Below are 13,564 nucleotides of genomic sequence, written 5' to 3'. Positions count from 1 at the left end.
GTGTGTTAGTGCCCATGGCATGGACAACTTACACATCTGTTGGTGGGCACCATCAATGCTGAAGGTACATCCAGGTTTTGGAGCAACACATGCTGCCATCCAAGCAACGTCTTTTTCAGGGACGTCCCTGCTTATTTCAGCAAGACAATTCCAAGCCACATTCTGCACGTGTTAAAACAGCGTGACTTCGTAGTAAAAGAGTGTGGGTACTAGAATGACCTGCCTGCAGTCCAGACCTGTCGCCCATTGAAAATGTGTGGCACATTATTAAGGGCAAAATACGACAATGGAGACCCCAGACTGTTGAATAACTGAAGTCGTACATCAAGCAAGAATGGGAAAGAATTCCACCTACAAAGCTTCAACAGTTAGTGTCCTCAGTTCCCAAACGCTTATTGAGTGTTGTTAGAAGAAAAGGTGATGTAACACTGTGGTAAACATACCACTGTCCCAGCTTTTTTGAAACGTGTTACAGGCATCCATTTCAGAATGAATAAATGAATGTTTTGTGCAAATATTTGCACAAAAACAATAAAGTTTATCAGTTTGAACATTAAATATCTTGTCTTTGTGGTGTATTCAGTTGAATATATGTTGAAGAGGATTTGCAAATCATTGTATTCTGTTTTTATTGACATTTTACACAACATCCCAACTTCATTGGAACTGGGGTTGTAAAAAAAAAAAAAAAAAAAATTCCTGTCCCATCCCACTCCCGGTAAAATGACTCCCACTCGAATTCAGAATGACTCCTGCTTCTGTACCGCTCACATTTTTACCCTTCTTTTAGTTTTTAGGAAATACATAGTTTGATTTGATCTTCTCCCTATTCTTTTTTTTTTTTTTTTTTTTTTTTTTTTTTTTTTTTTTTTTAAACATTACTTTGTGTTCTGCAGTTTTATTTCAGAAGATGTGGCAACAGGAACAGTTCATCTGTGGTAATACAAGGAGGCACTTGTTGCCTAAATCAAAAAAAAAAAAACTTCACTAAAGGACACAAAACATAATGCGTGGCCTGTGGTCTTATAGTTTTTCAAAATGTGGTGGTGATGGACACGTAATGATTCTGACATTTACTTTGTCTTCTATTTCTGTAACTGCAGACTGTATGAAACCAACATATTTCATGTTTTGTGAGGTCAGCTTTATTTTTCTTTATTTTTTGTTAATATATATCCATTCCAACATTTAAGGCCTGCAGCATTTTTCAAGAAAAACAAAGGTTGGTGCAGGGCAGTTTATTCTAAATGTAAGAATTAAATAATAATATTTATAGCCAGTTTTCTTGGGAAATGTCAGAGGATGAATACTTGAACATTTCCAACTCGCTGAATATTTATTAGACTTCATTTACATCAATTATTCAGAAATACAAACACTGTGGTATTTTATGATAAATCCGTGTCAGGTAGGCAATTCTCAAAAACTAAATGTCCATGCTGGAAGGAGACGAGTGAAGGAAGCCACCAAGACACAACTCTGGAAGAACTTTTGGCTTCTGTGAGTGTGAGTGGAGAAACTGGGAATAGTGTAACATTTTTACTTTTATCATCATTTTACATAGTCTCAACTCTTTCTGATTTGTGGTTGTTACCTCCCCCAAGGAGGTTATGTTTTCGGTCGCGTTTGTTTGTTTGTCTGTCTGTCTATTTGTCAGCAGGATAACTCAAAGTTTTGAACGGATTTTGATGAAATTTTGTGGAGTAGTTGGAAATGACAAGAGGAACAAGTGATTCAATTTTAGTGGTGATCTGGATCAAGATCTGGATCCAGGAATTTTTTTAAAGGATTCTTCACCATTGCAGGATAGGGGGAATTTTGACATTCTTATTTCTAACTCCACAAAAACAAGGCAGAAAAGCTTGAAAAAAATTAGGGTGTAACATAGTCAAATGTTCTATCAAACAACAAAGTTTGGTGATGATCGGATCCGGATTCCGGATCTGGTGATCCAGAATATGCAAAAATATAGGGAAAATAATAGAAAATGTGTCAGTGTGAGGTGACGAATGAAGCTAGAGATGCACAACTAACACCAAATTGTAGCTGAATCTGTACTGATTCAGTAAGGTGTCATCAGATTTGATGTAGCTTCAAATGTTATGGAGCGAGATCCAGAAGAAAACCGCCATTACCGAAAAATCGTTTTTATACAATAACTTTTCAACTAATAGACATAAAAGTGATTCCAAGTTCTAGTGGTATGTTTTCATGGTCAAGGATGTCAAATATACAGTAAAGAAAAGTGTATGTATCATAGTTTTGGTTGTAACACTGAATTGTTGAATAGATCACTGTGCCAAGGAGGGAATCTCTTTAGGGTCAGTGACCCTGTGGCCTTGGTGGAGGTTTGCACTCTCTGAGTGCTTCTAGTTTCTGTTGCATTTCTGAAATTACAGAACTGCTATAAAGAAAAGTGTTAACATTTTATTGTTTTTTTGTTTTGTTTTGTTTTTCTTTCAAACGTTGTACAACAAATGCAGACACCAAACTCTTATGAAGAAGGAAAAAATACACAAATGTGCAGGAAAAACTGAACGATGCAGGCTGATTTGACTCATGATTTTTGAAACTAATAAGAGGTAACTTACTTTGAAATAAATGAAACTCGGAGCTGCAGCCTAATAACTGAAAAATAACATAAAAATCAGCAGCTTGTATTTTTATTCTGACAAGTTCATTTCCTCTTTTTTTTTTTTCTCCTCAGTCACATTTTGTGCTTGAACATACAGTAGTGTTCAGAATAATAGTAGTGCTATGTGACTAAAAAGATTAATCCAGGTTTTGAGTATATTTCTTATTGTTACATGGGAAACAAGGTACCAGTAGATTCAGTAGATTCTCACAAATCCAACAAGACCAAGCATTCATGATATGCACACTCTTAAGGCTATGAAATTGGGCTGTTAGTAAAAAAACAAAAAGCAGAAAAGGGGGTGTTCACAATAATAGTAGCATCTGCTGTTGATGCTACAAACTCAAAACTATTATGTTCAAACTGCTTTTTTAGCAATCCTGTGAATCACTTAACTAGTATTTAGTTGTATAACCACAGTTTTTCATGATTTCTTCACATCTGCGAGGCATTAATTTTGTTGGTTTAGAACCAAGATTTTGCTTGTTTACTAGTGTGCTTGGGGTCATTGTCTTGTTGAAACACCCATTTCAAGGGCATGTCCTCTTCAGCATAAGGCAACATGACCTCCTCAAGCATTTTGACATATCCAAACTGATCCATGATACCTGGTATGCGATATATAGGCCCAACACCATAGTAGGAGAAACATGCCCATATCATGATGCTTGCACCACCATGCTTCACTGTCTTCACTGTGAACTGTGGCTTGAATTCAGAGTTTGGGGGTCGTCTCACAAACTGTCTGCAGCCCTTGGACCCCAAAAGAACAATTTTACTCTCATCAGTCCAAAAAATATTCCTCCATTTTCTGTTTTCTTCCACGTGTCTCTGGTTTTTTTTTGTCCATTTTAAAGCATTGGAGATCATTGTAGATGAACAGCCTATAATTTTTTGCACCTGCGTATAAGTTTTCTCCTCTCCAATCAACTTTTTAATCAAACTACTCTGTTATTCTGAACAATGTCTTAAACATCCCATTTTCCTCAGGCTTTCAAAGAGAAAAGCATGTTCAACAGGTGCTGACTTCATCCTTAAATAGGGAACACCTGATTCACACCTGTTTGTTCCACAAAATTGACAAACTCACTCACTGACTGAATGCCACACTACTATTATTGTTTTTTACTTTTCTACTTTTTTTTTTTTTACTAATAGCCCAATTTCATAGCCTTAAGAGTGTGCATATCATGAATGCTTGGTCTTGTTGGATTTGTGAGAATCTACTGAATCTACTGGTACCTTGTTTCCCATGTAACAAGAAGAAATATACTCAAAACCTGGATTAATCTTTTTAGTCACATAGCACTACTATTATTCTGAACACTACTGTAAAACAACTACATTAAGCCATCTAAAATAAATATCTTTGGAAATTAACAACCTTTTAAAGTTCAGAGTTCTCAGCTGCTTTGTGATTTCTGCTTCTGAACATCACTGCAGAGTTTCTACACAGTTTTTTAATGTGTAATTCTTTGTTTTTTTGTGTGTGTGTGTGTGTGTGTGTATATACTCAACAAAAATATAAACGCAACACTTTTGGTTTTGCTCCCATTTTGTATGAGATGAACTCAAAGATCTAAAACTTTTTCCACATACACAATATCACCATTTCCCTCAAATATTGTTCACAAACCAGTCTAAATCTGTGATAGTGAGCACTTCTCCTTTGCTGAGATAATCCATCCCACCTTACAGGTGTGCCATACCAAAATGCTGATTAGACACCATGATTAGTGCACAGGTGTGCCTTAGACTGCCCACAATAAAAGGCCACTCTGAAAGGTGCAGTTTTGTTTTATTGGGGGGGGATACCAGTCAGTGTCTGGTGTGACCACCATTTGCCTCATGCAGTGCAACACATCTCCTTCGCATCATCTGTGAAGAGAACACCTCGCCAACGTGCCAAATGGCAGCGAATGTGAGCATTTGCCCACTCAAATCGGTTACGACGACGAACTGAAGTCAGGTGGAGACCCCGATGAGGACGACGAGCATGCAGATGAGCTTCCCTGAGACGGTTTCTGACAGTTTGTGCAGAAATTCTTTGGTTATGCAAACCGATTGTTTCAGCAGCTGTCCGAGTGGCTGGTCTCAGACGATCTTGGAGGTGAACATGCTGGATGTGGAGGTCCTGGGCTGGTGTGGTTACACGTGGTCTGCGGTTGTGAGGCTGGTTGGATGTAGTGCCAAATTCTCTGAAACGCCTTTGGAGACGGCTTATGGTAGAGAAATGAACATTCAATACATGAGCAACAGCTCTGGTTGACATTCCTGCTGTCAGCATGCCAATTGCACGCTCCCTCAAATCTTGCGACATCTGTGGCATTGTGCTGTGTGATAAAACTGCACCTTTCAGAGTGGCCTTTTATTGTGGGCAGTCTAAGGCACACCTGTGCACTAATCATGGTGTCTAATCAGCATCTTGATATGGCACACCTGTGAGGTGGGATGGATTATCTCAGCAAAGGAGAAGTGCTCACTATCACAGATTTAGACTGGTTTGTGAACAATATTTGAGAGAAATGGTGATATTGTATATGTGGAAAAAGTTTTAGATCTTTGAGTTCATCTCATACAAAATGGGAGCAAAACCAAAAGTGTTGCGTTTATATTTTTGTGTATATATATATATATATATATATATATATATATATATATATATATATATATATAGAAAATGCTCATTCCTATATTCTCATTTTTAAAAGGAATTTTGACCATTTATTTCATCTCATAATTTCAGTATAACTGTCACTGACACGTGCACACGGTGTGAACAGGACGTCCCATCAGAACAGTCCAGAGAGAAATAAAGGCAGTGCCACAGTTTAGTTTTTCTTAGCGTGTTGCTTCACTCTGTGTTCTCCGCACTCTGTGTACTGACTGAAGCCGCATATTACTCCCCCCGACACACACACACACACACACACACAGAGATGGCTGCAGCGAGCGGACCCAGTCCTAATTTTAGACAGCTTTAAGCAAAGCCGCCCGCTATTGTTTTCGGCTGTCTTTTTCGAAAATTGACCGCTCAAATGACAGCAGGACGGCTCGCTGCCTAAAACCTTGGTTCCTGCTCCTGCTAACTTTTAATCCTCTACTGTCCCAATCATGTGATAAAGGGCAAAGTTGACTCCCATCCCATGGGAATCCCGTGACCTGTGGGATTCCCGAAAAAATGTCAGCCTCTACTACAAACGTGAGGGCCACCAAAAAAAAGACTGCAGAGACGATGGGTTATTTTCCACAATAACCATTTCAGTCTGTTAGCAGGAGACTTGTGGGGGGGGGGGGGGGGTTGTCCTTCTTAAAAACGGTTAGAAATGTGAATGGGTTGGCGGTGTACACGGGGCTTCTGTTTAGAACTACGCTTCCTCCTCACAGTCACCCAGTCGGCCTGCTTTCCCGGCTGCTCGGGATCTGCCAGGGGGGAACTAACGGCGGCTAAGCTACCTTGGTCCGCACCGACTACAGGGGCCTGGCTAGCTGTAGAATTTTCCACGGTGTGGAGCCGAGTCTCCAATTCGCCCAGCCTGGCCTCCAAAGCTACGAATAAGCTACACTTATTACAAGTACCATTACTGCTTTTGGAGGCCAAGGAATAACTAAACATTTCACACCCAGAGCAGAAAAGTGCAGGAGAGACAGGAGAAGCCGCCATGCTAAATCGGCTAAGAGCTAGTAGCTGCGCTAAGCTAGCGGATTCCTAAAAACACGCAAAGTGAATAATGTGTAAATAATTTAGAGGTGATTCAGCAGAAGGAGTGCTTTAGTTAAGGCACGTAAAGATTACACTGGGAAACAAATCGTAATCTAGATAACTAGATCAATCTAACTGCGCAGATTAAACAGCTAACAGATACAGCAAAACACCGCTGTGCTCCGGAACAGGAAGTGATACAATTGAGCTGAGTATTCCATTAACTTTAACTAGTAATGACTTCATGACTTTCTTTGCTAACAAAATTTTAACTATTAGAGAAAAAATTACTCATAACCATCCCAAAGACGTATCGTTATCTTTGGCTGCTTTCAGTGATGCCGGTATTTGGTTAGACTCATTCTCTCCGATTGTTCTGTCTGAGTTATTTTCATTAGTTACTTCATCCAAACCATCAACATGTTTATTAGACCCCATTCCTACCAGGCTGCTCAAGGAAGCCCTACCATTATTTAATGCTTTGATCTTAAATATGATCAATCTATCTTTATTAGTTGGTTATGTACCACAGGCTTTTAAGGTGGCAGTAATTAAACCATTACTTAAAAAGCCATCACTTGACCCAGCTATCTTAGCTAATTATAGGCCAATCTCCAACCTTCCTTTTCTCTCAAAAATTCTTGAAAGGGTAGTTGTAAAACAGCTAACTGATCATCTGCAGAGGAATGGTCTATTTGAAGAGTTTCAGTCAGGTTTTAGAATTCATCATAGTACAGAAACAGCATTAGTGAAGGTTACAAATGATCTTCTTATGGCCTCGGACAGTGGACTCATCTCTGTGCTTGTTCTGTTAGACCTCAGTGCTGCTTTTGATACTGTTGACCATAAAATTTTATTACAGAGATTAGAGCATGCCATAGGTATTAAAGGCACTGCGCTGCGGTGGTTTGAATCATATTTGTCTAATAGATTACAATTTGTTCATGTACATGGGGAATCTTCTTCACAGACTAGGGTTAATTATGGAGTTCCACAAGGTTCTGTGCTAGGACCAATTTTATTCACTTTATACATGCTTCCCTTAGGTAGTATTATTAGACGGTATTGCTTAAATTTTCATTGTTACGCACATGATACGCAGCTTTATCTATCCATGAAGCCAGAGGACACACACCAATTAGCTAAACTGCAGGATTGTCTTACAGACATAAAGACATGGATGACCTCTAATTTCCTGCTTTTAAACTCAGATAAAACTGAAGTTATTGTACTTGGCCCCACAAATCTTAGAAACATGGTGTCTAACCAGATCCTTACTCTGGATGGCATTGCCCTGGCCTCTAGTAATACTGTGAGAAATCTTGGAGTCATTTTTGATCAGGATATGTCATTCAAAGCGCATATTAAACAAATATGTAGGACTGCTTTTTTGCATTTACGCAATATCTCTAAAATCAGAAAGGTCTTGTCTCAGAGTGATGCTGAAAAACTAATTCATGCATTTATTTCCTCTAGGCTGGACTATTGTAATTCATTATTATCAGGTTGTCCTAAAAGTTCCCCAAAAAGCCTTCAGTTAATTCAAAATGCTGCCGCTAGAGTACTGACGGGGACTAGAAAGAGAGAGCATATCTCACCCATATTGGCCTCTCTTCATTGGCTTCCTGTTAATTCTAGAATAGAATGTAAAATTCTTCTTCTTACTTATAAGGTTTTGAATAATCAGGTCCCATCTTATCTTAGGGACCTCGTAGTACCATATCACCCCAATAGAGCGCTTCGCTCTCAGACTGCAGGCTTACTTGTAGTTCCTAGGGTTTGTAAGAGTAGAATGGGAGGCAGAGCCTTCAGCTTTCAGGCTCCTCTCCTGTGGAACCAGCTCCCAATTCAGATCAGGGAGACAGACACCCTCTCTACTTTTAAGATTAGGCTTAAAACTTTCCTTTTTGCTAAAGCTTATAGTTAGGGCTGGATCAGGTGACCCTGAACCATCCCTTAGTTATGCTGCTATAGACGTAGACTGCTGGGGGGTTCCCATGATGCACTGTTTCTTTCTCTTTTTGCTCTGTATGCACCACTCTGCATTTAATCATTAGTGATCGATCTCTGCTCCCCTCCACAGCATGTCTTTTTCCTGGTTCTCTCCCTCAGCCCTAACCAGTCCCAGCAGAAGACTGCCCCTCCCTGAGCCTGGTTCTGCTGGAGGTTTCTTCCTGTTAAAAGGGAGTTTTTCCTTCCCACTGTAGCCAAGTGCTTGCTCACAGGGGGTCGTTTTGACCGTTGGGGTTTTACATAATTATTGTATGGCCTTGCCTTACAATATAAAGCGCCTTGGGGCAACTGTTTGTTGTGATTTGGCGCTATATAAAAAAAAAATTGATTGAATTGATTGATTGAAATCTTTGGACTACAGTGATACTTGGTAATAAAAACAAAAGTCATGATCCAAATGTGTTTTAAGTTGTTGGCTTTTCATTTGGGGTCTTGGGACATTTTGATTGTTAATGTGTACTTTTATTGTGAAGGAGCTGCCACGCTTCCAGGAGCTGATCTTTGAAGATTTTTCCCATTTCATCCTGGTGGAGAACATCTTTGAGGAGGTGGTGCTACACTCTGTGATGAAGGACATCATGATGGGTCAGTGTCTGAACGGGTCACTGTTTGGTGGTCGGTTGCCCTCCCCACCCCCACCCCGGTTTTATTGATAAAGCAGCAAAGAGAAATGTACTGAGAGCAAGTGGCAAAAGTTATGTAGATGTGGAATCAAACCTACAGCGCTGTACTTCCCCTAAAGGCATCTGCATATGACGAAACCTTGCACATGGGCAATGATGTCGTCTGTGCCATTCTAGTGTTTCTTGTATTCTGAGTTGTTGTTTGGGAAAACTCCTTTGCTTATGAAAATCTGTTGCTGCTGCAAAAATATATAACCTCAGATGTTGAATATGTGGCAGAAGAAGCATCTTTACAGGCACAGGTCAAATTTTGGGCTAATGCTTGCATGTAGGGGATATTTATATATTTAGGCTATTTCAAGGAATTGGTTGGAAATGCACCAGTGGTTACTATTAAACATAAAAGTATGAAGTCATAAATCACTTTTCAATTGGTACTTGGGTGATCTTTTAAAGGACAAACTTAGACTGGCTGTTTTGAGGAATTGGTTATAGTCTCTTTAGTTTTGTCTTAAGACAAACAGCAGTCGTTTGACTGTATGCAACATGGTTTAATCATCACACTTCTGTTTTTGCAGCTGTGAAGGAGGCAGCGGTGCAGAGGAGACACAACTTGTACCGAGACAGCATTGTCCTTGGTCACAGTGACCCAAACCTGCACCTGCTGGGGGAAAAGCCGTCCATTGATTGGGCTGAGGAGTATGGAGCCGCAGAGGAGGCGGATGCAGTTGGGGAGGAAGATGAAGTATCCCAAAAGAGGAAGAGGATGAAGCAAGTTGTGTCCATGGTGCAGGATGAAGGTGCTGCGGTCCTTCCAAATGAATCGTGCATGGATGTGCCAGGTGTGGAGGGCATCACTGAGGAGGGAGAGAACAGCGGAGAGGACGACTCTGAAGCTCCATCATCCACCGACAGCCAGCAGAAGGAGGAATGTGTGATCCCCGAAGAATCGAAGCAACGCCCAGCTATGTCCAATGGTTTGATTTTGGCGGGAGCACAGACTAAGCTGGCAGAGCAGAATAAAGAAGCAGCACCAGCAGCTGATGTAGACGAGGCAAAGACCACAGAGGCCAGTCAGCCAGTGGAGGAGGAGCAACACCCAGTCCTGAATCAGGAGCCGGCACCTTCAGAGTCCCCTGAGGATATTCATTCTGGAGCCACTGCAACAGAGAAGGGCTCTGAACCTGGTCCAGGGGGCACCCCTGAGGAGACTGCAGTCATCCCGCCGCCCCCACATGATGACAGTGGCTTCCAGTCTCCAAGCATTGTGGAGGTGGAGACAAAAGAAGTGGCCACAGACGCCCCACAGCATGCTGAGAATCAAGTGAAGGAGGCGGAGACTAAGGAGGGCGTGGCTGCTGCCCAATGCACAGACGCCCCTCAACATGCAATGAAGGAGGCGGAGACAAAGGAGGGCGTGGCTGCTGCCCCTTGCATGGATGCACCACAGTGTGCAGAGGTGCAGGTGAAGGAGGCGGAGACAAAGGAGGGCGTGGCTGCTGCCCCTTGCATGGATGCACCACAATGTGCAGAGGTGCAGGTGAAGGAGGCGGAGACAAAGGAGGGCGCGGCTGCTGCCCCATGCAAAGACGCTCCTCAACATGCAGTGAAGGAGGCGGAGACTAAGGAGGGTGTGGCTACAGCTGCTTGCATAGACACCCCACAGCATGCAGGAGAGACACAGAAGGAGGTGGCAAAGGAAGCGGAGTTGACGAGTGGTGTCACAGAGTCAGAAACCAAAACCAGTGACTCCAACAGCGGACTCCAGTGAGGACTAGGGCACATTTTGTGGACAGTCTTCATCATGCTCTCCCCTGAAAGCCATTTTTCACAAACACATCACTTTCAGACCCACGTCTACATTTCATAACCGCTGCACATACTGCAGTCAGCTTCAGCGTCAAGTCAGATTAATTTCACCGAGCAGGCCTCAGGTGTTTTTCTACTTGTGGCCACTTTGCTTTTTTCCATCTGACAGTCTGCAGCAGGCTTAAAGCTCTGCTTTCAGTCGACGTTACTTTGAATTCCACCCTTTTTTTTTTTTTGTCTTCACCCTCTGAAAATAAGAGCACAGTGAACAAGCTGGAGTTCTTAATGGTGTTTTTGTGAATGTGTGATTTAGAAAACACCAGCTGAGGTGCTCCTGGTGAAATACAAGTCACTGAATTAACTCTGAAGTTGACTCTTCTGTCTCGTTTAACTACTGTAGGATTTGCAGGAATCTTCAGTGGATTTATTCAAACGCTCTTGTTGTGCATGCCGGGGTGTCTGCAGCGTGCACATTGTGCTGGGGTGCAGGTGACAAAACCCACAGATGTTTAGAATTATTTTATTATTACCTGGTTAATTTTAATTGTTTTTTCACATGATCCCGCAAAGTGAAACTCCAAACATAACCTGACGATTGATAGTTTTTGATGTTGCACACTGACATCTTGAATTGATCATTTCTTTTATGTTGGGACTGAAACTTTTTTTTTAGTTTATCCCTTAAAGGAAGCTTCTGTATGTCTATTAATACTTGTGTGGTCCAAGGTGTTTCCATGTCTTTTTGTTGTGATTGGCTCTTTATCTAATCTTTCCAAGTCTGTTTTATTTATTTATTTTATTTTTTTGCACTTTTTTCCATCCTGCTCTATGGTCTTCTTGAACAGTCTGCTTTTAGATTTATTTTACGCTTGTGTGGTTTAAATATATGCTGTTGATAATAAATCATTATCAATTAAATATAATCAGGTTGTCTTTCATTTTAATACATTTTAACCAGGCAACAGTCAGTTTAGCCATTTTTCCATTTTTAGAAATACTGGTGTACAAAAAACTGCTTGCTAGGGAATTCATGGCCCCCAGTCAGTTTTTGTTCATGTTGGGGGTGTTTTCAGTCTCTGTGGGTGTGCAACAGAAGCTTTGGATAAAAATAGGCCAGACAGTCCAATAATTTCTTAACTTATGTTCTTTTTCAGGGTGGTATCTGGTGGCAGGTGAAATGTGGAGTAGAATTAAATTAACTGTATTATGAATTAGTAATGTGGAGTAGAATTAAATTAACTATTATGAATTAGTAACTGTTAATTGTTTATTAATAGCTATTATTAATTGAGCATATTAAAATACCCTTGTGTACCAAAATTCAGTAACCTGTGTCCCAAGATGGTGACTACCAATGTTTCAACATAGCAGCCATATTGGAATTCAGGATGGCATCCAACCCAATGATTAAACCTCTTGGACCTGGCAATTTTTGAATTCAGCATTTGAAAATACCCTGTATGCAAAATTTCACACTTTCTGCCAGAAGTGAACATTTTTTTTCACATCTGCCCCACTATATAGAAAAACTCTGAGATAGAGTATCTCGTCAATAGTTTTACATCCTCATTGAAGACAACTTTGGATGCTGTAGCTCCTCTGAAAAAGAGAGCTTTAAATCAGAAGTGCCCGACTCCGTGGTATAACTCACAAACTCGCAGCTTAAAGCAGATAACCCGTAAGTTGGAGAGGAAATGGCGTCTCACTAATTTAGAAGATCTTCACTTAGCCTGGAAAAAGTCTGTTGCTCTATAAAAAAGCCCTCCGTAAAGCTAGGACATCTTACTACTCATCACTAATTGAAGAAAATAAGAACAACCCCAGGTTTCTTTTCAGCACTGTAGCCAGGCTGACAGAGTCAGAGCTCTATTGAGCCGAGTATTCCTTTAACTTTAACTAGTAATGACTTCATGACTTTCTTTGCTAATAAAATTTTAACTATTAGAGAAAAAATTACTCATAACCATCCCAAAGACGTATCATTATCTTTGGCTGCTTTCAGTGATGCCGGTATTTGGTTAGACTCTTTCTCTCAGATTGTTCTGAGTTATTTTCATTAGTTACGTCATCCAAACCATCAACATGTCTATTAGACCCCATTCCTACCAGGCTGCTCAAGGAAGCCCTACCATTATTTAATGCTTCGATCTTAAATATGATCTATCTTTATTAGTTGGCTATGTACCACAGGCTTTTAAGGTGGCAGTAATTAAACCATTACTTAAAAAGCCATCACTTGACCCAGCTATCTTAGCTAATTATAGGCCAATCTCCAACCTTCCTTTTCTCTCAAAAATTCTTGAAAGGGTAGTTGTAAAACAGCTAACTGATCATCTGCAGAGGAATGGTCTATTTGAAGAGTTTCAGTCAGGTTTTAGAATTCATCATAGTACAGAAACAGCATTAGTGAAGGTTACAAATGATCTTCTTATGGCCTCAGACAGTGGACTCATCTCTGTGCTTGTTCTGTTAGACCTCAGTGCTGCTTTTGATACTGTTGACCATAAAATTTTATTACAGAGATTAGAGCATGCCATAGGTATTAAAGGCACTGCGCTGCGGTGGTTTGAATCATATTTATCTAATAGATTACAATTTGTTCATGTAAATGGGGAATCTTCTTCACAGACTAAGGTTAATTATGGAGTTCCACAAGGTTCTGTGCTAGGACCAATTTTATTCACTTTATACATGCTTCCCTTATGCAGTATTATTAGACGGCATTGCTTAAATTTTCATTGTTACGCACATGATACCCAGCTTTATTTATCCATGAAGCCA

At 40.5% G+C, this 13,564-nt stretch overlaps 1 protein-coding gene across 1 annotated transcript in view; it reads left to right on the top strand.

The window, feature by feature from the left end:
- Window positions 1-11,706, top strand: part of niban2b (niban apoptosis regulator 2b) — a 110,330-nt gene extending 98,624 nt beyond the window's left edge. Inside the window, exons 13-14 of the mRNA XM_034171306.1 lie at window positions 8,825-8,936; window positions 9,553-11,706. Of these exons, the coding sequence (XP_034027197.1) occupies window positions 8,825-8,936; window positions 9,553-10,745 (1,305 nt within the window). The 3' untranslated portion in view covers window positions 10,746-11,706. The remainder of the gene's footprint in view (window positions 1-8,824; window positions 8,937-9,552) is intronic.
- The last annotated feature ends 1,858 nt before the right edge of the window (window positions 11,707-13,564 follow it).

This window comes from Thalassophryne amazonica, chromosome 5 (genome assembly GCF_902500255.1).
Source record: "Thalassophryne amazonica chromosome 5, fThaAma1.1, whole genome shotgun sequence".
Classification (NCBI taxonomy): domain Eukaryota; kingdom Metazoa; phylum Chordata; class Actinopteri; order Batrachoidiformes; family Batrachoididae; genus Thalassophryne; species Thalassophryne amazonica.
The sequence above is the reverse complement of the archived record's forward strand: the minus strand, read 5'-3'. Positions and strand labels throughout refer to the sequence as shown.